The 22,176-nt window shown below is 25.4% G+C and overlaps 1 protein-coding gene across 1 annotated transcript; it reads right to left on the bottom strand.

The window, feature by feature from the left end:
- Nucleotides 1-502: 502 nt before the first annotated feature.
- LOC129973008 (glutathione reductase, mitochondrial-like) lies at nt 503-16,754 on the bottom strand. Its single transcript, XM_056087353.1, has 12 exons — nt 16,365-16,754; nt 14,041-14,156; nt 12,003-12,072; nt 11,768-11,900; nt 11,018-11,072; nt 9,623-9,722; nt 7,762-7,848; nt 5,472-5,600; nt 4,431-4,542; nt 4,202-4,333; nt 2,021-2,154; nt 503-1,774 (listed from the first exon to the last, which is right to left on the bottom strand). Exons 1-12 carry the CDS (start codon nt 16,524-16,526, stop codon nt 1,625-1,627), a joined length of 1,380 nt encoding a protein of 459 aa, XP_055943328.1. The 5' UTR covers nt 16,527-16,754; the 3' UTR covers nt 503-1,624.
- Between the last annotated feature and the right edge of the window lie 5,422 nt (nt 16,755-22,176).

Here is a 22,176-nt window from a genome sequence, read left to right on the forward strand (position 1 = left end):
TCACATAGCTTTAATCAGTTTTTCACTTTTAAAATTTCACAAAGAAGTATTTTTTCCCTGGTAAAGTAAAAAACAATTTAAGTAAATTTTGTTCTTATTAATAATAATAATAAAAGACAATGTCTGAGAAGATATTTTTTTCAAAAATGTCTTATGTCTGAAATTATTATTTTTTTCAGAAGCTTCAACAATGGTTTTATAATTTTGTTTTTCAACAATAATTAAATGAGACATTAAAACTATTGAAAGCTATATAAAAATTTATTGAGCCAAACAACTCTTTAATTGTAAATACATACATGTAAAATTTTAAGTATTATTAGCCAAAGAAAAATAGCAATCCAATGCAAAATTCTTGATAAAAATTTTAAACAAAATTAAAACTGAAATGAAAAATACAAACTGATATGCAAATAATTTTAATAAATTCAGCTCAAATAAATAATTTTCTTTCTTTTTCTATCAATAATTAAACTAATAAATAATACTGCATGTTGAAAGCATAATTCTCATCATATATCTTTCAACAAAGTTGAATAAAATCAATATATAAAAGATCCTTAAATGTGAGCATAACAAATAGTAAAGCATTTATAAAATATATAGAAGATTAGAGTCTGAGATATACAATGAAATAATACAAATCAAGTTTATCAGTAGGTTTGTACGAAGTTCAGAGAGAAAGTTTCCATTATAGCACTAAGCTAAAAAGATAAGATAAAACTTTAAAGTGTTTTAAGCAAATTACATTGTCTCATATCTATCAAAACATCTTAAAAATTATTCTTTATTTTTGGGTAGAAACATGCAATTTTAACTCTAAATTCATACAATAATTGAACAAATTAGTAATTTTTTTTGTCATTATAATATAAATAAGCAGCTGGAGAAAAATTTTAAAAATATGTATATAGACTATTAACAAAATAAAAATGTTAAGTCCTTAGTGAATAAAATATTCATCATACAAATTTCAAATTCTGTATTTTTCCACTTTGTAAAATAATAATAAAAAGCAGCCTTTTCTTGGAAGTAAGATAATTTCATAAATAATCTGAGCTATGTAAATAATTCTTTAATCATACATATCTTACAATGAAGGAGAGGTTTCTTTCAGATACTACAACTTTGCAATCATATATCATTAAAAAAAAACTTAAATGAAATAAAAATGCAATCAATAAGAATAAATTCTTTCAGAGCAGGAGGAAAAAATATTCTTAATTCAAGATAATTTTCTGGAGTTTAAATTTGTTACTTAAATTATTTAGAAATAATAAAAAAGAAATAAGAAAAATGGTTCATAAGACAATAATCAAATTAATTTCATATTTACAATGTCTTTAGGGAAAGATAATTGATGTTAAAGATTGTTATATATTGCATAAGCTCATGCATTCAAAAGTTTTTATATACATATAGTATATAAGGAATCAATGAATCATTGGTAAACAATGCTTATTTTTTAAATTTCAAATATATTCAATTAATTTTTATACATTATTTACAACTGTTGCACAAGAATTAACACAAGCAAAACAAAAATAATTCCAGATTTTTTTTAACATACTGTTATTAACAAATAACAATGAATATGTAATACTTTATTTGTGTAAAAAAAACATCAACGCATTGTAACCAGTTCTTCAGCAGAGGTAGGGTGAATAGCAACACATGCATCTAAGTCTTTTTTGGTTGCTCCCATCTTTATTGCCACTGCAAACCCTTGTAGTATTTCATCGCAGCTTGGGCCTACCATATGAAGGCCCACAACCTGCAATAATAATAATAAAATAGATTAAGATATATATAGGCATAATTTATATAATTACTATGAATTGCAAAAGTCAAATAACATCAGGTTAAAAGTTGCTTTGCAGCAACTGTTATCATATTATAGTCATATCATTAAAATAACTGTGCGCAGTAAATAGAAATAAGAAATTAAAAAGTCAAACATGTAAATTATTGTATAAAATAAAACTATGTAATTTTAGTGTAGCTGGAACTTCAGTCTTACCCTTTCCTCCACACCACAACAAATTAATTTCATATGGCACCTAATTTTTTCTTCAGTTATTGCATAATACATAGGTGTAAACATGCTTGTATAAATTTTTATATTTTCCTTCCCATATTTCTTAATAGCTTCATCTAAAAATATGAAAGGAGAAACAAAGAGTAATTAAGAAAAGTTATAATAATAACAACAACAAAAAATATACAGCAATACTTCCTTCAATAAATAAGAAAGCTATATATATATTTTTTTCAGGTAAAATTCCTCACAAAAGTAGGATTTTAGAGAACCATCTGGGGAGATGGGATTATTTCTCAGAATTTTTAAAAACATTTGTATTTTCTTGTTTTGATAATTAAAAAAAATCAACAAACTTCATCATAGAAATGATCTTATAAATGAATAAAATTTCAATGTAGAAAATAAGTTATTACTATGAAACATAAATAATCATGTTAAAAATTTATTTATGCCTAAATATTTCATGCATTGCATTTAGTCATGACAAGCATAATATATTTTTAATATTTACTTTCTAATTTTAAATATCTATTTTATTCAAAATAAATACTTTCATTTTTGTTAATGTTGCCAATGATGCATCCACATTTGATTATAGATCTTCAGCATGTAGTTGTAAATTATTTCATGGCAATTTTTACAGATTACCGATAAATTTTTCTAATCGTGCATACTTTTTCATTTTAAGTATTGTAAAATTTTAAAAGAAAAAGATCAGTGCAAGAAAATATTTAAGCACAGGCAATGACAATGATCTTTAAAGTTTTCATTTATTTATTTTGCTTGAATAAGACAACTGCTTTGACTTTTAAGTCTATTTTTTCTACCTACTAACTAACAAAAACAGTTATGCCAAACTAACAACATAAAAATGATTAAGATAGAATAATTTATTTAAGTGTGCATAAACTTATAAATGGCAGTACTGCAATTACTTAAAAGAAAAACATGCACAACATGTTTTAATACATAGACTCCATATATTAAAATAATGAATTCTCATACAAATGTAACAATAATGTATTACTCAGATCTTAAATATTTAGATATTTATTTTAAAGCCTTCTAACAATGGGGGGAGGGGAGAGATAGTTGAATTCTGAAAATAAATATTTCTTTTTACAGAAAATCTTGAATATTTAGATTTATTTTAAATGGTACAATAATTATGAATCCCATTTTGTAATATACAAGGATTATTGGAGATGCACTACTTAATATTAAATAAATCAAATTTCACTGACATAATGAAACTAATAACGAAAAACAAACATTTGATTTATTATGTAGGTTTAGTGTTAATTTTGAATTATAGTCATTAGACTCTAAATTCACAATTAATGCTAAACAAATACTGAAGACAATGATAATTAGTTATATAAGTGATCTAAATCCTGTTTTTTTCCTTTAATTTCATGAACATATCCGAATTCAAACCCTAATATAATCATTAATGTTTTACTTTGCTAAAAATTACATAAAATTATACAACCTCAAAATAAGCAGGTCAATAAATGGTTAAGTATAAAAACTTATCAATAAACTACTATGATCAAACAAATGAGCTCTTTTTTTATGAAGATATCCAACTAGAATGATATATATATATCAATAAAAATTTCATAAATAAAAAAAATGTCACAGTAAAATAATTTCAGATACAAATTAAATTTAAAATTAATTAAGTAAACAAGGACTACAAAGTAATTCTATCAATGGAAATGGAAGAATGATAAAAATGACTATTTCATGTCAATAAAAAGAACTTTTAACATGTAAAAAGACAAATACATGAAAAGGTTTGAAAAAAAAAATATTATGTTGCCTTTAGAAGGGAAAGATAGTTGATAAATTCTTTTCTAAAGAATGAAACAGAAATAATAAATAATGTTACAATGAGACTGTGATAGTAAACTAAATATGTTTCTAAAGAAGTGTAATCATAATAGTAATAAAAAAAAGATGTAAAAAGTATAAAATAAGATAATAAATGTAAAAATCTTGATATAATAATTAAATAATTAAAAAACAATGGCATTTTTTTGTCATTTATTGTTTTTATTATTATTATTAAACTGTAGTTCAATTTTAAGACAACAATGAAAGATAACTTTAATATTCAACAATGCAGTTTTATCATTAAAACTCAAAATGAAACACCTTCAGTAAATCCTACAGTTCCAGCTGGAGGATGACTAAACACAACAGATGGAATATTTGAGTAATCTAATAGAGCATTAGGATCATCACCAAACAGACGAACTGCTAATTTTCGACCCGCAGCAATAGCAACTAAAATGAAGAAAAATGGAAAATCATAAATAAAATGATGAACAACTACTAAGCTAACTGTTCAGAAAAACTGTACATTGAACATGATTAAATCTACCTGGAGTCAAAAGCCATTTTCCACAAACATCACCCAATGCATAAATACCTCTTTGAGAAGTATTTTGATAAGCATCTACTTTAATATGATTTGTTTCGTCCAATTCAATACCCTATAGATAGAGATATAAAGAATAAATAACTAATAGATAATAATTTCTTTTAAATTCATGCTATTCACATATTATTTATATGGATTACAAATGAAGGATGAACTATAGTAATGCATTCACTAATTTGCAAAAGGAAGTCGATTGAAACAAAATATTGTAAATATTTACATTTTGAACATTCTCAAATTGAAAATTCCTCTGAAGAGAATTAAACTGCATACTATTAATAGCCATACATTTTTAGAAATCTTTCATTTAAACAAAAGTGAGGAGCATGGAGGTAAAAAGCAATTATTCTAAATATGTGCTCTTAAATTAAATTTACTATCACAAATACAATCATATAGATGAATAATATAGCCACAAAAATTTATATATTCTTAACAACTTGATTTTTTTTATAAGTTTTCAAAAAATATAATCAAATATAATAAAAAAAATTAATTTGTAAGCATTCAAACATTAAATTTATAACATTTATTGCAAAAATCTAATAGACACATCTTATTTTCCCCGATATGACAATTATTTTTTATTGAATATTATATATTGGCTTTGCTAAAATAATCCAGAGAAATAATGAACATGCATACATTTAAAAAAATGGCAACAGGCTTATATGAAGTTCATTTTGGAGTTACATAACAGGCTGTTAAAAAATACCACCAAAATTACAATACAGTATTTATTATATTTTCAAATACTGACTGCCTTCGAAAACAAATATTAGTGAAATAAAATTTCTTTCAACAAATTTATGATTGGAATTGAATAATATGTACATAAACTTCAACTATATGAAAGATTTGATATTAATAGAATACAAAGAACTACTTTCTGTATATTAGCCTGGTAACAAGTTTAAAAATAAGAAATAACTAAATTTATTTAGATAAAAAATAGTAATAAGAGAAGACAAATTAACTTACTGCTTTTTCTAAATTCAAAGCTGTATTTGGACTCCTTCCAATTGCCCATATAACAGTTTCTACATGAACAGGATCTTTCCCACTGACAGAAACTTTTAAATTGTCATTAACCTTTTCAACAGATTCAATCTTATAAATGAGAAAAAGCATATTATATATATATATATAATATGTAATGACTTTTTTAATTTAAATTATTTCTTAATAATTTTCCTAATTTTGGGATTAGCCCATATAAACTACATTCTGAAATGTTTTCTTATTTCCTGATCCAATACCACTTTTTTTTATTTAATTAATTCTACACACCCTCTATAAAACTGCTGAATTCAGTATCTTCTCATGCTTGAAGTGAAGGGATAGAAATCCCTAATGCTTGCCACATCCTTTTAAAGATCCCTAAGATTTCCTTTCCTAAGTTGACATGTGGCAAAGAAATCCCTATCAAATTCTCATACTAAAATCACTGAAGGGAAAAATTCTGCCTCTTTTGCTCTTGGATTGTAGTGTAAACAGATATCAACCTACCATTGCTTCTGCCTTATTCCTAGTATGCCTCCCATGATGAAATATATTGAAGTTAAAATTTCAAAAGCCTTTTATTCTCGGCCAAGAATCTGCTAAAATATGTTATACACACGCACGCACGCACACACACACAAACTAGCACAACAACAACAACAAAAATATTCTAGGATGCAAATTTATAAAATTTCTGTGGCGTAATTAGGGTAAGGCAGACAGGACAGACATCCTGGACGGCATTAGCAGAGGGTAAAAACTGTGTAATCAATTAGTTGTATATAAGAAAGTCAATTCACCGAATATTCTTATCAATCAACAAAAAACAGTGCTTTGAAATAGATAATAAATTGTTAAGAATAGCCATAAGCTTAACTGGATGAGAAAAAGGGGGTAATAAAAGTGCTAAATTCAAATCTCTCTCTCTCATCAGATGTTTCTCAGCTTTCTGAGGAGCTGGAACAAATTTGTATTATTGCAAGTTGGAATCACAGCAACCATTAAGAAACCTTGACCTCCTCTAATCATAATAATGAAATGCCTGAAAATAAATTCTTTACTGGAAATACAACTCTATTATACTGATTCAGTTCTGGTTCTTAAAGCATTTAATTACTGCACAATATTTGCCCTTTAATAATTAACCAAACAACTTCTCTACACAAATATAACCCAATTTAACTCCAGGACAGATATAAATTTTATAAAAATTCTGAATAAAATTCAATTGGACACTGTTTTGGTATTTGCTCTGAGTGCCATTTTATTTAGGTAAGCTTCAGCATAATTTTGATAATATATTTGATTGGCAAATTCCATATCAAGTTATGTATGCTGAAATAATTTTAAAGATCAGTGTTCTATTCTTAATTGTTGTATAAAAAGAGCGACAAGAAACAAATCTCAACTATAACTACAAAAGCAATAGACTGATAGAAGTCACAAAAGAGAAGGGAAAAAGAATCATATTATGATATTTGACTGAGGTCTCTAAATATTGTTATTAAATTTGAAATGTTTGTTTTTAGTATAATTATTTCTCTTATATTATATTTTTTAAAATAATTTCTTGAATTAGAATCTGTTGTATATTTCAGCAATTTTATAAGAGGGATTGCATAAATAACTGTTAACTCTGAATCTTAGTTGCTCTAATTCAAAGCATATCATATCTCTCTATAAATATATATATAAAACATATGTATGAAATGGCAAATCTCAACTATAACTACAAAAGCAATAGACTGATAGAAGTCACAAAAGAGAAGGGAAAAAGAATCATATTATGATATTTGACTGAGGTCTCTAAATATTGTTATTAAATTTGAAATGTTTGTTTTTAGTATAATTATTTCTCTTATATTATATTTTTTAAAATAATTTCTTGAATTAGAATCTGTTGTATATTTCAGCAATTTTATAAGAGGGATTGCATAAATAACTGTTAACTCTGAATCTTAGTTGCTCTAATTCAAAGCATATCATATCTCTCTATAAATATATATATAAAACATATGTATGAAATGGCAAAATAAAATTAACATTAATTCTAACACACCAACATAATTTAGTAACATAAAATTCACAAAATCAATTACATTTAGAAAATAAATTCTTAAAAAATGTTTATAATCTGGTCACACAATAGTAATGGGGATAAATAGAGCACAAGATCTCAGAAGATCTTAATCTCAAATACCTACAATTGATTTAATTTATAATATCACATGTTTAATTTGACATAATTTTTAAAATAATCAAGTCTTACATTGGAGTTTCGAAGAACATGGACACCCGAGTTTTCAATTTCTTTTGTAACAACATCACTGATTAGATTATCAAAAGTACGAAGAACCTAGGAAAAAAATATTGACATTAAAACATAGTAACACTGCCAACAGAACATAATGCCATTCCAATAAAATGTAATAAATTATTTAACTAGAAATAAAAGCATATAATAAAATCTATAGATAATTAATTACTACTAAAAATATATTTTTAAATTCATATTATATCTTTGCAACAAAAGTTGAAAGAAGAACAAAAGTGAAAGATAAATGCAGGCATTCTTAGTATAAACTTAATTCAGTCATAGCTGTGAAGCATATTAATTACTAATTGTATTCATAGTAGAAAAGCAGTTGATTCTAACAAGTCTTATATTCGAATGTTAATTATATTATATTTTAAAAATATTTTATGTTCTTCTTATATATTTAGACAAATAATAAAAGTAAGACAATAAAAGATAATTTTTTTATTGTTTTGTACAAAATTTTTGAAGATATCATTAGTTATAATGTTGCTTTTCAAATTGAATTCTTATTTTTTTTTAACGTTCTGAAAATCTACTGTTCAATAATATTATCAGAAAAATCTGTGGATATTAACAAGTAATATCCTTTTCTGATTATTTCAAATTGCATAATCCCTAATTCCTTCGTCCACAAAGAAAATCAAAGCAAAACACAAACTAAATAAATTACAAAAAAATAAGAAAATTATAATTATGTTGATTAACTTTTAAATACACTGAGGAAAAAATTCTTAGTTACTTAATATTTCTTTTATAAGAGATGAATCATGATTAAAATATCACAAGTATGAGGAAGTGGTAGATTTAGGTATATTATGTTCCCAGACAGCATATAATATTAAGCTCCTCTCTTCAAATAATTGGTCAAATTAACTTCATAATTCAGTAAATTTTAGAAAGTATGTGATCATTATGATAGAAACAAGGAAACAATAAACTTCAGCAAAATAAAACATAAGACTGTCAAGTGAAAAATAATACAATTTGCTAAAGAAAAGATTTGAAATAGAATACAATTTGCAATTACAAAAGGAAGAACTAATCATCCACTATAATATGCATAAATAATTAATCAATTTTAATTTATTTAAAATTATTTCAGAAATTCAATGTAAACATACAGTTAATGACCCTACAATGTAAACATACATGTAGTTTTAATAAATATAATTTATGAACATTTATATTTCTTTATAAATTTTTTGGCATTTAAACTAATAATGCTTTCTTTCTCATTTGTTTACTTGTACTCTAGGAGTTGTCTAGACAGAAATCTGGTCCTATATATAGATGAATTTTGAAATTATTCTTTTAAGTTTATATATTTTGTGTTTCCATTTAATCACATATAAAAGATTCTTCATATATAATCAGAATAACTAAAAACTGATATAATATCAGTTTTAATGATTCTCAAGAAGGAAACAAAATCATGAAGAGTATAAGAATTTAACAATAATCATATTTGTTTGTTTCAATACACTTTAAATTTATTTACATTCATATGGCATATTTTTATGGATAATAACACACTTTTTAAAGAAGTTATGAATTAATAAAGATTATATAAAATGTCAGTTAAAACTATGAAAACACAAAGGAAAAATGATTGTTTCATACTCTAAAATATCTAATAGAAGGATGCATTAATTATTACATTTGAAATGCTAAAAACTTTTTAATACAAAGTTTTCCCATCACAGTTTATAAATTTTATTATTTAAAAACATAAGTGTGCAGCTGTACTTTATAAATTAAACAGATTCTGTAATCATACTCAAGAGTAATAAAACAGTGTATTATCTTTCACCTTTTCACGTCGAATAGCCAAATAAACATCTGATCCCAATGCTTTTAAAATACCACACAGTTCAACTGCAATATATCCAGCACCAGAAATTAAAACAGACCTAAAGATTTAATTTAAAATTTTTCAAATTTCAGACTTTAATTTTTAATATATGAAAAAAATATTCATTTATATTAAATGCTAAGTTATTAAATCAAACAATCTATAAAAAATTGTAAAGCATTCTAATATTTTTTTATATAAAGGAGCCTCAATAATTACATCAGTGATTATTATTTTTTACATCATAATATTTTAGAATCAGTAAAATCATCTATGATTTCAAAGGCATAATAGAGAAAGTCACACTTCCATAATATTTTTAAGGGTTAATATTTATTTTCAAATGATGTTTATAGAAAATCATATTGTTAAAACTGAGCTTAAACAACAAAACAATATCGAACTTTAAGATGTAGTTGAATGATAACTTTAAAAAAATCTATAATTGTAGCTTATGTATTTTTAAGTTTTTGCTTTATTTTTTTTTCTTAATGATTCAGAAGAATATTCAAATTTTAGAGGAAAATAAAAAATTCTTTATTAAAATATTGTCATGGCATGCTCAACATAATATGGTGGTAGAAAGAAAACAAGAATGTGAGAAAGCAGTTAGAGCTCATGCATGTTCAAAAGATGATATTATCAAAATTTAACTGAGCAATTATTTATTTTAGCCATATGATTTTCATTTGAATAAATTAGTATAAGATTGGCCAAGTAAAGTTACAGAAGTTACATTTATATTTACAGAATCTAACATGATTCAAAAATTAGTTTGAATTAAAGTGATTAGAAAATAAATTTTAAGAACATATATATAAGTAATAATTTCAATTATTTACTCTAAAAATAATAATTTTCTAATTGTTTGAATTTTGGCTGCTCTTTAATTTTCAAGTCGCACAGATTCTTAATTTCTCATAAAGACTCTGAAACCAAAAATGTGTTCTCTGCAAAATACCACACTTAGGTTATATAAGTTCAAAGTACCTTCCTCTTTTGACTATATTTGCTGCCAGCTATGGTTCTTATAAGGAAATCTTAATACTGGATAAAATTTTAGCTCTTTCTAATACTATATAAAGAAAAAACTATACTATTGAAAAATAAAATAAATATAAAAAATTCCATGCCTACTTCTTCTTAAAGGAAAATTATTTTTTTAAAGAATGTTTTATATACATACAAAAATGTTACATATAATAAAAGTTTAGCCTATAATGCTTTAGAAGCAGAAAATACCAAGGAATGAATTTTAGAATATACTAAATATAAATTCTTCAAAAAACAGCTGTAAATAACCCATATTAATCAATTGTAATTATTTAAAGCCAATAATTTTTAGAAAAGTACCTAGGAATGGATTCAAGTTCAAAAAAGCCATTGCTTGTAATACCTAAATCTGCACCTATATAATGAATCATGTTTATTAATTTTGGTAAGCAATTTAGTAAAGTCTTTTTTAAAAAAAGTGTTGTTAACAATGCAAATATAATTTTTGAAGAGCAAGTAGTCAAAATGATAATAATAGAATACATATCAATATAGCAGTGATAAAAGTTAAGTTTTATTTAAGTCATTAATCAGTGACAATCCATTAAATAAATCTCCAAAAAATGATCATATTTGAAAGTAGAAAGAAAGACATTCAACCATTATTGAAAAAACTCATTGGGGTGACTTTCTACTTTCTAATTGGTTGAAAGGTTGGTAATATATATATATATATATATATATATATATATATATATATATATATATCCAGTTACAAATTCAAACAAAAGCCATACAAAGAAAGTATATAAATTATAAGATGTACCATTTAAAAATATATTTAGGAAATAAATTCTTAAAAGAAATTTATCATTACACAGCATCATTTTTTTAAAAGTCAAACTTCTCATTGATCATAGTTTGAAATGTGATAGTTTTATACTGTTTCAAAAATTGCTTTAAATATTTTGCAGAATAAATTATTATTATTTATAATTTATACTACAAATAAATATTAGAGTTAACCCAGAAATGAATTCATTAAAAAAGACTCCAATCAGGAGGAATTTAATTGAGTATCATGTGATACAAATATTAAAGAATATTTACCAGGAACATTAGGAATCAATGGATAGCCTCCAGTTGCTACAACAATATGATCAGCAGAATATTCTTCCCCATTTACTTCAACAGCTGTATTTGAAACAAATTTGCCAATTCCATTAATGAGTTCAACACCACTCTAGAATATAGCAAATGGTAGCAATTTTACATTCAAGCATTTTAACTTAAGGATAATAATTGAAATTTAAAGTATTAAATTCAAATATTTATAAAAGCTTACCTTCTTCAAATTAGAAATGTATATATCATTGAGTTTACGGATATAAGCATCTCTTTTTAATTTAAAAGACCTGGAAAAACAATAAGAAAACTTGTTTTGCAGACATGGAGTTTCTATAATATTAAATACCTTGTAATATAATGTTACATTGAGCATTTGAAAATGTAATATAGTATTGTGGAATTACATAATAAACATAAAATAATTTGAAAAATAAAGAAAGTTTTTACTCAATTTTTAAGTATTTTTTAAAAATATTTTTTTATTTCATATAAGCAAAACAATTTACATAATTTCAACATCTATTTATCTACTTTCATGCTTTAAAGCATTAAAAAAAATGTGGAAATGCACATATATTATGCAATCAAGAAGACGGAATAGCCCTATGAATAGGGCCCCACTAGAAATAGTTATAAGCTAAGTAATAGTAAATCTTCAATTACAATAGAATCAAAACTTATTTTCTTCATGATGAGAATTTTCAATAGGTATACAATTTATGTAACATGACAATTTTCAGCAGCTTAAGGGGGGGGGGGAAATCTAATTATTGCACATTGCTACGAGTTAGTCTAATTCAATAAATAAACAACATTTATGACTGTTTGATAAATAAACAATATTCTGAAGTTTAAATTCCATTATAGTGGAATCTTGGACCAGCTTAACTTGGTTTAATTTAACTGAATATATGTTTTTATTCTCTCTTTTATTAGCATCTCACTGATGAACACAATGGCAGTTTGAAAACTCTGGAGCAATCATTATTATTATTATAAAAAAAAAAAAAAATAGCTAAATCAAAGAAACACATTTGACAATTGAATACAGATTGCTTTTCTCTTTTTATTTTTATTAAAACAAAATCCTTTATTCACTAACAGGTACTAAATCTTTCAAAATTTTTTAACAGGAAATTAATAGAATTGATATTCATTTTATTTTTCCCATTCCTCATTAACAACAGAGAGAGGATCTACATATGTACACCAAAATATATATTTTCATTTATTAAAAACAATTGATCTTATCCTAACACCTTATTTGTATGAAGAGAAGTAATATATATTCTCTGCATAAATATAATAAAAATGTAATGCTAACAGTTCAAAGAAGAATTTAAAAAAATAAGGGAATGGAGAGTAACAGAATATTAATATTCTATACATTTTTTCAATGATGAGTAATAGACTGCCCCCCCCCCCAATTCTAACAGGGAACTGCCACTTTTTTTTCTCATGCACCATTTTTTACGCATACTGAATTTGTATATAATTTGAGTTGCAACAAACAGCAACTTGAAGTGCAATTGTATTTTAATTTATGTTGATTCATATGAAATGGCAAGACTTTTTTATATCTGAACTTTGATTATAGGATGTGACTACAGATAATTTTAACTGTCATTGGCAATACTATTATACTGTAAGGCAAATGCAAATAAAAAAGAAAAATAATTCTCAAAAATTACTGAAGAAGGTGTAGCTCAATTAAGAAATCATTATTGAAAAGAAGCATTTTTATAGCATAATAACAGAGCATATTATTCAATAAAATTGCTAAGCCCTTTGAAATGTTTCACAAAGTATCTTCGACAACATGTAAAGCCTATTATACTTATTTCACTTCAAAATAAATTTATTATTCCTTTTAAGACAACAATTTGCATTCAATTTTAGGCACTTTCAGAATCAATGTCAATTTTCTTCTTATATGAAAATTTATGGCAAACAATTTGAAGTTTATATATATAAAAAAAGATAAAAATTGTTCTGAAATAAAATACTTTAAAATAAACTAATAATAAATATTTAGCATAGAAGCTGGAATATAAAAACAAATATTCTTTTATTCAAATTTTTCTTAATACATTTTTTAATATTTGAAGATATTATACTATTTAGAGAGTTATGAATACATAACAAATATTCTACAGTTGATTTTTTTTTCTTGATTTATTATTTAAATTTTTATATTAAGTATTTAAAAGAAGCAGTATATTGCAATATTTCGAAATTAATTTTAAATGCATTACCTGAAGTCAACAGATTTCAGTTCAACAGAAAATCCATAATTTGACATGTATTTCAAACATTCTGCTTGATAAGCACAATTAAAACTAATTTTCTTTGGAACACACCCAACATTTACCTGAAAAATAAATAAATAATATATTTTTATTATTTAAATGCAGATAGAATTATTGATAGATTCTGCAATGGAAATTGTTTCAGTTAAGAATTTTCTGCATATACAATTCAAGAATTAACAAATTTTGAGTTTTAATTTGAATAAAAATGTACTATAAATGTGGGCCTGGAGTGAAATAAATTTAATTGAGCATCACAAATTCTCACATTAGCATAACAATAAAACCAGATAAAGGTATTTTGCAAGGTGGTTTATTTTTTACATTTTTAAATGAGTAGCATATAAATTTATCAAGCTAATTGAGAGCAGAGGTGTACAAAAAAAAAAAAAAAAAAAAAATCTATTACCCTACTAAGATTATAATATCTTCTTTTTAAAATGCATCTTTTTTACAGAATTGAAAGATCACAAGAACACTAATGCATCTGCAAAGTATTAATGGACACCACTTTAAATAAATATTTTTTAAAAATGGAATTAGGATTTAAGCTGATAACCTTCCTGTAATTCTATTCATTTTAAATATTACTATTCTAAAATAGAAAATAGCTTAAATAACAAATTTTTCAATTTAAAAATTTAACCAATTTTTCCTTTAAGTTCACTTATCCACAATGGTCACGTAAGAAAAGCTATAAGAGAGCAATGATAGTAGAGAATTATTGATACAGATCAACTCATTATTGTACCTTAGTATTCACTTTCAAATTGGTCTTTTAATTAAAATAGTTTTGTTTAGTAGATTAATTTTTAAAAAATTAATCAGAAAAGCAAAATTTAATTTTATGTAGATGTCTCCAGAAGTGAATTAAATTTTTATAGAGTTCGACTATTGTGTTACATTAAAAAAAAAAAAAAAAAATGGTTTTTATAAATTAAAGAATAATGTAGGCTTTAAATTACTAATTCTGTTACACTTTGCTACTTAGGTATTTTTTTCTTGTAGATGAAGTTGCATTTTGATCTTAAAATAAGTTATAATTTTTTTAAATTGATTGACAGAGTAGCTTTCAGAAAAATAAAGACCACTCTGTAGCCTTTCAAAACTGGTCTAAATAAGAAAAATATAGAGTAATTGCAAATTCCAGATTTACATTTTAAGTGTTTAAGTCATAACATCTTTTTTACAACAGAAAATCTTCAAAAACTAAATTCAGCATTGTTTTGGAATTGCTGAGGAGAAAAATGAGAATTTCAATATTCAGGTAAAACTAAAGAACACCATAAAATTTTTTCAATAATTGCTACTAATAGTATAAAAGTATAGTATGTATACTAAATAGTATAAAAGCTGCCTCATATCAATTAAAGAATACAGTTCAGTAACAATACAAGTCAGTTTATTGCTTTAAATAAATTACAATTTGGTGACTGCAATGTATTTTTTTAATTTAGCCGTTTAATTTCGGAATTATTACATAAGATTTATCATCACACGTCCAAGAGCATCCACAATTTTTATCAAGTGTCAATTGTGAAAATTCTGAAAAACTGATAATTTTGGAAGAGGTAAGTTCTTAACTTGCAATTTTTGTTTTTAAATTGCATCAACTTATTTAGTTGATCCTTATAGCATAATTGGTACCCTGATTCATTTATAATGCAAAAACTTGATACATTATATCAATCAACTATAAAATAAGGACAATATTCTATGTCTTGAAAGAATTCTGAATATTTCTTCAGAATATAAGTTCTTTTAAAAAATGAAATTTAGTCCAATCCTTTTAACATATTGCAGCTGGACCTAATGTGATGGCAAGTTTATTGGAACAAATAAGTAACAATGAAAAAAAAATCATCTTGGCAAGATAGGAGGCAAAGATAGATTCTTTTACAATGAAGTTATATCTGGCAATATAAATTTTTGATATTAGTCAAAATTAGGGCGTGAAAATTACTTTTCAGACCCTAACTTTTAATATATTATAGTTATCATAGAACTTTATAAAAAAAAGTTGTTCGTCTTAATGAAGCATTAATTTGACGAACTGGATTTATTTTTCTATCTTCAATATTAAGAAAGTTACAACGAAATGAAAATTTCAACCTCCTTTGAGCTAGATGAGCCATTTATGAACTCGTCCATGATGTTTACATTTCTAGCAATATATTCCAAGCCAGTTAAAATCCAAACAAAATTATTCCAGCGTTATAATATATAGATATGCGCATTAACATATGATAGATAATCTTCTCCATACTTACACATGTCCCACCAATATCGCTGCTTTCGATAAGAGCAACTTTTGCACCTAGTTCAGCGGCTTTACGAGCACACGCAATACCTCCGGAACCACCACCAATAACTAAAAGATTGAATTTCGTTAACTTAGACATATTTTTGAGAAGTCGATTTGTCAGAAACATTCGGGATCAGCAAAAGAGGTGGGGAAAAAGTTGCAATGTAACAAGAGTAAAGAATAAAATACTCTCGTCAGACAAATATTACATGGAAAACTATTCACAAAGAACGCGTTCCGTTAGAAAGAAATGACCGAGTAGAATTCCAAAAGAATGTCTCAATGAAAAAAGATTAAGAATAAATGCAAATGCATATATCTTCTATCCAAATTACGCGCAAAAAATTATACTCCTTTTCGTAAATAAACAAACATCATTTCGCTTCAATTCGTTCGTGTTTGAATACAGATGAATTGAAATTATTATTATTTTTTTTTTGATAAAAATATTTTTCGAACGATTTTTTAGAAGAATTAATTAAAAATGAATTGAAATTTTTAATTTCTTCCATAACAAATCTCGAAATTATTCCTGCTTAAAATTAATTTTTACATAATTTTAAAAACTGCCTTTTTAATAATACCAATTTGATCTTAATGGAAAATGTTTCTGAATTAAAATTTTTTTTGCTTAGTTTTCAATAATAGATTTCTTTGTTTCGCGAATATTTAATTGTGATATTTTCTTCCATCCATGAGGGACAGAGGGAAAATCTGTAATCATGTTGAAAAGGGCGGACGAAATTCCGAAGGTCTAACACAAAGAAGGAAAATAGAATATTAGGTGGATGAGGTGTCATGAAATAACAGAGCTTTACTTCAAGCCTGGTTGGATGGCGCATAAATAAAGGGGAATATTTCAAGGAAGTTGTCATATCACCCTCCCATTATTATGGATACAAACAAATTCATTATTGTTTTTATCAAACTGCCAGGGAAACGTCAATCTTGTAATGCATTCCAATTACATATAAATCCAGAAGATGAAAGGAACATATCAGTGCTCAAAATTAAGCTTACTAACCAAAACGCATATATATTTTAAAAGACAATTTGTTAATTATCGTAGAATTTTATACACTTTAATACAGAACAATATTTTTAGGATATCTTTGCAGTATTGTACAGTATTCCTAATATCAAACACTGTGGAGATAGGTAGCAATATATCTTGTGCTAATAAAGCACAGACGCCCTATGCAGCCAACAATTATATAAAATGAGGTTGATATAATCAAGATCACAGTGATCAAATGATGACACATCAGTATATTTACAGATGCAGGCTATTAATGATGTCTGGTCTCTCTTTTTTTAATTTTTCAAACCTCTTTTAAAATTTTAAACCACAGTTTGAAGTAAGAAAACTTATTCTTCAGAAAAATATTTTTTTTAAGGACCAGAAAAAAAGCTGAAATCGCTCAATAGCTTTTCATACAGCATCCTAATTATGATATACGGCTTGTATTGCTGATAAATTCTCTAGCCACATCACATGGTTTTGCGTTTTATTCTAGCAAATTCATCACGAATTCTGTTTTGACACGAGTTATGATCAATTGATATAAGGTTTTATCCACCAACTTTCAGAATAAATTTTACATGAGTTTAAAATTTTGTTCTGTTGTGCTATTTGAATCTCTGTATTAATATGCAGTGATTATACGATGCATTCCCATGTAAAGATCTTTTATCCACCAAACGGATCGATTTCCTCTACATTAGAGGTGCAACAACAGAACCTGACCTTTAACAACTGGAGACAACTTAAATTTGATAGTTTCTTTTTCTACGATTTTTTGAATCAATGAACAGCATAAAGAGGTTGCATATAACATACTGTCTGTCAGGAAATTGCTTCAAAAGTAATAGAAAAATACAGTTATAACACCTTAATTATTAACATTTCATAATAGTATTCCTCGGCAAGTGTTATTGGCCCATTGTGTTGAAAGACTATTTGAAGAAAATCCTGATATTTACCTGGACGAAGAGTTGGCCGGACAGAATTGTCGAATGTGACTTCTAAGGATTTGACCAAATGCTTACTGACTTTAATCGACAAGATTGTATCTATGGCCAAGATTAAAGGGATAGAGGTGGATAACAACAACAGCGATGAATTGGTGGAACACACTCAGAACTACCGCAGCAAAAAGCAAAGGAGGAGATTTGGTCATAAGAGGAGGAAATAATACCCAACAGAGCAATCCTTTCCAGTGAAATAAGAAAGATGTTGAAAGTATGGGAAATTATTGTATCATATATCAAGAAACTGTGCTCTGATAAAGCTATAGTTGTGCGTTCTAAAAATTCATTTAATAATAATGCTGTGTTGGATTTTTACCAAATTTTGAAGCGTAGTCAAAGAAAAATGTCTTTGGACAATTTTTTAGTTAAAAAAAACACACGCATGCATTAGAAATAATAAATTATGTTATTATAAATTTGAGAATTTCTTTTCAGAATGGAACGCATTGTCCTATTTTATAAGGATTCCTATAGAAAAAAGAAAGTTTATCTTCATGAATATTTCACAATGTGAGTAATGTTTGGGAACGAATTATGCTCGTTTAGCAAAATTTCATTGTATATTTACTCTAACTGAGCTAATAACAACATCGGTGACCGAAATAATTATAGTATGGCCTAAGTGCCACTTACTCTCGCTATCCCATGACTTCAAACTTGTCGACGAATTTCTGTAGTTTGTGGTGACTTCCTAATGGTCTATTCCAAAAGTACTATAAACATTCTATCCTTATTTTTACTTCATCATAAATACGGGAATTTGCTGATATTATTGATGATTGGAACTGACACTAAATTTGATTTCAATTGAATAAATTTTATACCACGCAGACAATTCAAAACTAAATATATGAAAATTCTGAAAGCATTTTTATTCTTCTATTTTTTTTTTTTTTTTATTCAGCTATAACTGAGAGATTATATTTTGACATGTATTTTTACAAACATCCACAATGTACTTAAATTTTTCATACATTGCTGCTTTTATCTTCCATTTTTTTCATTATTAAAAAAACATGAATGAATAAAATCTTTAATGCAGACAAATTTTTGGAGCTGTCAAAAAGGATCACAAAAAACGCTATTGCTTTTTCTCATAATATGTATTTAAGATGATTTTTATTTAGATATTTTTTTTAACTTTTCAATAAACCAAAAATACGAAAAGAATTTCCAGAATTTATTAAGCAACACATTTCAAAATAAAATATATATAAAAAAAATCATAGGGAAACAGTGAAGTTTAAATTATCCAATTATAATAGTATGATTTTGCTGATTTATAAAACTACTTTTTTAATTTAAAGTGGTAATATACTTTTCAAGATTGATATTTTAAGAAATTCAGTATTATCGATACAATAAGATAGAATATTATATGGATTCACAGATAACTACATGAAGATTTTAAAAAAGAACATTTTATATTGAAACATAAAATAGAAAAAAAAAACATGTATACAAATAAAATAATAAAAATTTATAATATAATAAAAAATAATAATTTATTAGCAATATTATACAAATATTGCTAATAAAAAGGAACAAAAAAAATTAAATTCCAGATAATTATTTCATTTTGAAATGCAATATTATTTTGGCACAGTAAAATATCCACATACTATCAAAAGAAAAATAATTGTTATCTAATTGTTGGTCAATATTCAAGATACCTCAAAAGAGAGGATGAGGCATCCCTGGTAATTAATTGGATTTGAGAGATTTAGGACGAATTAATAATTATTTTAGTAAATTAATTTAAACACTAGTTAACTTTAACCCATTAGCTGCCATGATTTGGGGATTTAGAAATTTTATGTACACCACTTGGTGCCAAATATATATTTGGTACACAAAACAGTTTAGCTTCATCCTATATACAGCAATATTGAGTGAAATAGAAAGTTCATATTCTGTGCTTCGTTTCCTTATAACAAGGGAACAAATTTGAAATTCGCCTGTAAGTTGAAGGGAACAGAATTTTTATATTTGAAACATTATATTTTTTGGCTTGGTTGTTATATTACAATGAAGTACCTTACACATGTAATTTAGAAGTTATAGTAACGATCTGTCACAAACTTAGTCTTTTGTTTTTTATTGATTATTTTATAACGATACCCTTTTTCAAAAATATCAATTATTTTCAAGACGAAACATAATTTGACTATAATTATACTGTTACACAATTTTTTGTGCATATATATAACTTATTTGGGCAAAAATTAAAAAAATAATGCTGTTAATGGCTTAACTACTATTTTATAGCTGTCTGATCACAATCAAACATACTATCTCAAAATAAATGATAATACTGGAATTATTAATCAATCAAAGGTTTTTATAATTCTTAATACTAAAAGTATTGCGTCTAACTTTGGTATTTACCACTTAAAAGCAACATGTGTTGCCGATCGTTTTCCATAATAGTTGCCAACAAGAAAATTATAAATATTGGAATGTTTAAAAACGGTGTTAGAATATGGTGTCGTTTGGCTTCATGGATCCTATAGCTAACAAAAATATAATTTTTTTCTAAAGGATTATTGAATTAATAATTTATGAGGAAAGATTACACATCTAATAAATTTTATTTCATATCATATCTCTCTTATAAGATTTACAAAGGATAAGAAATCACATTTAAAAATACTTTGTATAATTGAAAAAATCATTCATCATAATATTGAAAAAAAAAGAAAAAAGAAACAAATAAATAAAAATAGAAATGTAGCCTGAGAAACGTGTTTAGATGAATATTTGGAATCAATTCCAAGATCCATATTTTTAGATATTGCCATTTATTCTAGATATTACAAGGAATAAAAATTATAATTCTACATTTCTCTAAAATTTATTATTGCATCATGTGATTAATTTGTTGCATTCATAAATGAGATGATTCAATTTTGCATGGGAAGTCATACTCTTACATACAGTTATCATAAGCAAAAATGGTAATTGATTTCCTATTATATATTTGGTCCATTTATAGCTGTACTATTACAAAGGATTCAGCATTTCATTTTTTTTCATAGCTCCACGGATTTTTATTGGAATTAAATGAAATATCTGGTACTTTAATGCTCTATGAAAACACATATACTAAAGAAATTAATCAATTAATTATTCACAGAATATGAATTATCTATAGTAAAAATTATTAAGTGTTAAAAGTGACAAACTTTTTAAAGCTCAGACTGAAAGATAACATATCCAATAATTCCATATTTTGTATTTAAATGTTTTGTAATTTAACTTGCCTTTATGTGGGCTAAAAAGGATAATAGGTTACAGAAAAGGAGAGGTGAACATGTGATGGATCATTATCATGGGATGACACAGTTCTCACTTTTATAGAAGAGAAAAATTTCGAGAATCCTTATATTTTACACTTTAAAAAGGCAAGTGATAAATTTATATTAAATAGTTTTAACATTAACATTCGAATGCACCATTTTACTTTCTTGATTGTCAACTCAAGATCTTAAGTAAAGAGTAGTAAGAAATTCATTTTCAGTTAATCAGCCAAAATTTTCAGATCAAAGAGGTTTTGAGATCAACACATGGATACTACAACTAAATGCTAACAATACACAAACTACTATTGAGTGATCATCTTGCCTATATTCAGCAAAAACACAATTTATTAAAAATTGTTAACCCTACAAGAATCTCCAAACCTTACTTTTTAACAGTGGAAAAAAAAAAAAAAAAACCTGCAAGAAATATAAAAATTAGCAAAA

The sequence above is a fragment of the Argiope bruennichi genome, chromosome 6, assembly GCF_947563725.1.
Source record: "Argiope bruennichi chromosome 6, qqArgBrue1.1, whole genome shotgun sequence".
In the NCBI taxonomy this organism is placed as follows: domain Eukaryota; kingdom Metazoa; phylum Arthropoda; class Arachnida; order Araneae; family Araneidae; genus Argiope; species Argiope bruennichi.

Excerpts from the sequence above, each read along its gene's own strand:
- LOC129973008 (XM_056087353.1), bottom strand. The coding sequence starts at position 16,526 with ATGTTTCTGACAAATCGACTTCTCAAAAATATGTCTAAGTTAACGAAA. Across the intron at positions 11,901-12,002 it reads ACATTTCTAATTTGAAGAAG|AGTGGTGTTGAACTCATTAA; the intron begins GTAAGCTTTTAT and ends GCTATATTCTAG. Across the intron at positions 9,723-11,017 it reads GAACTTGAATCCATTCCTAG|GTCTGTTTTAATTTCTGGTG; the intron begins GTACTTTTCTAA and ends TTAAATCTTTAG.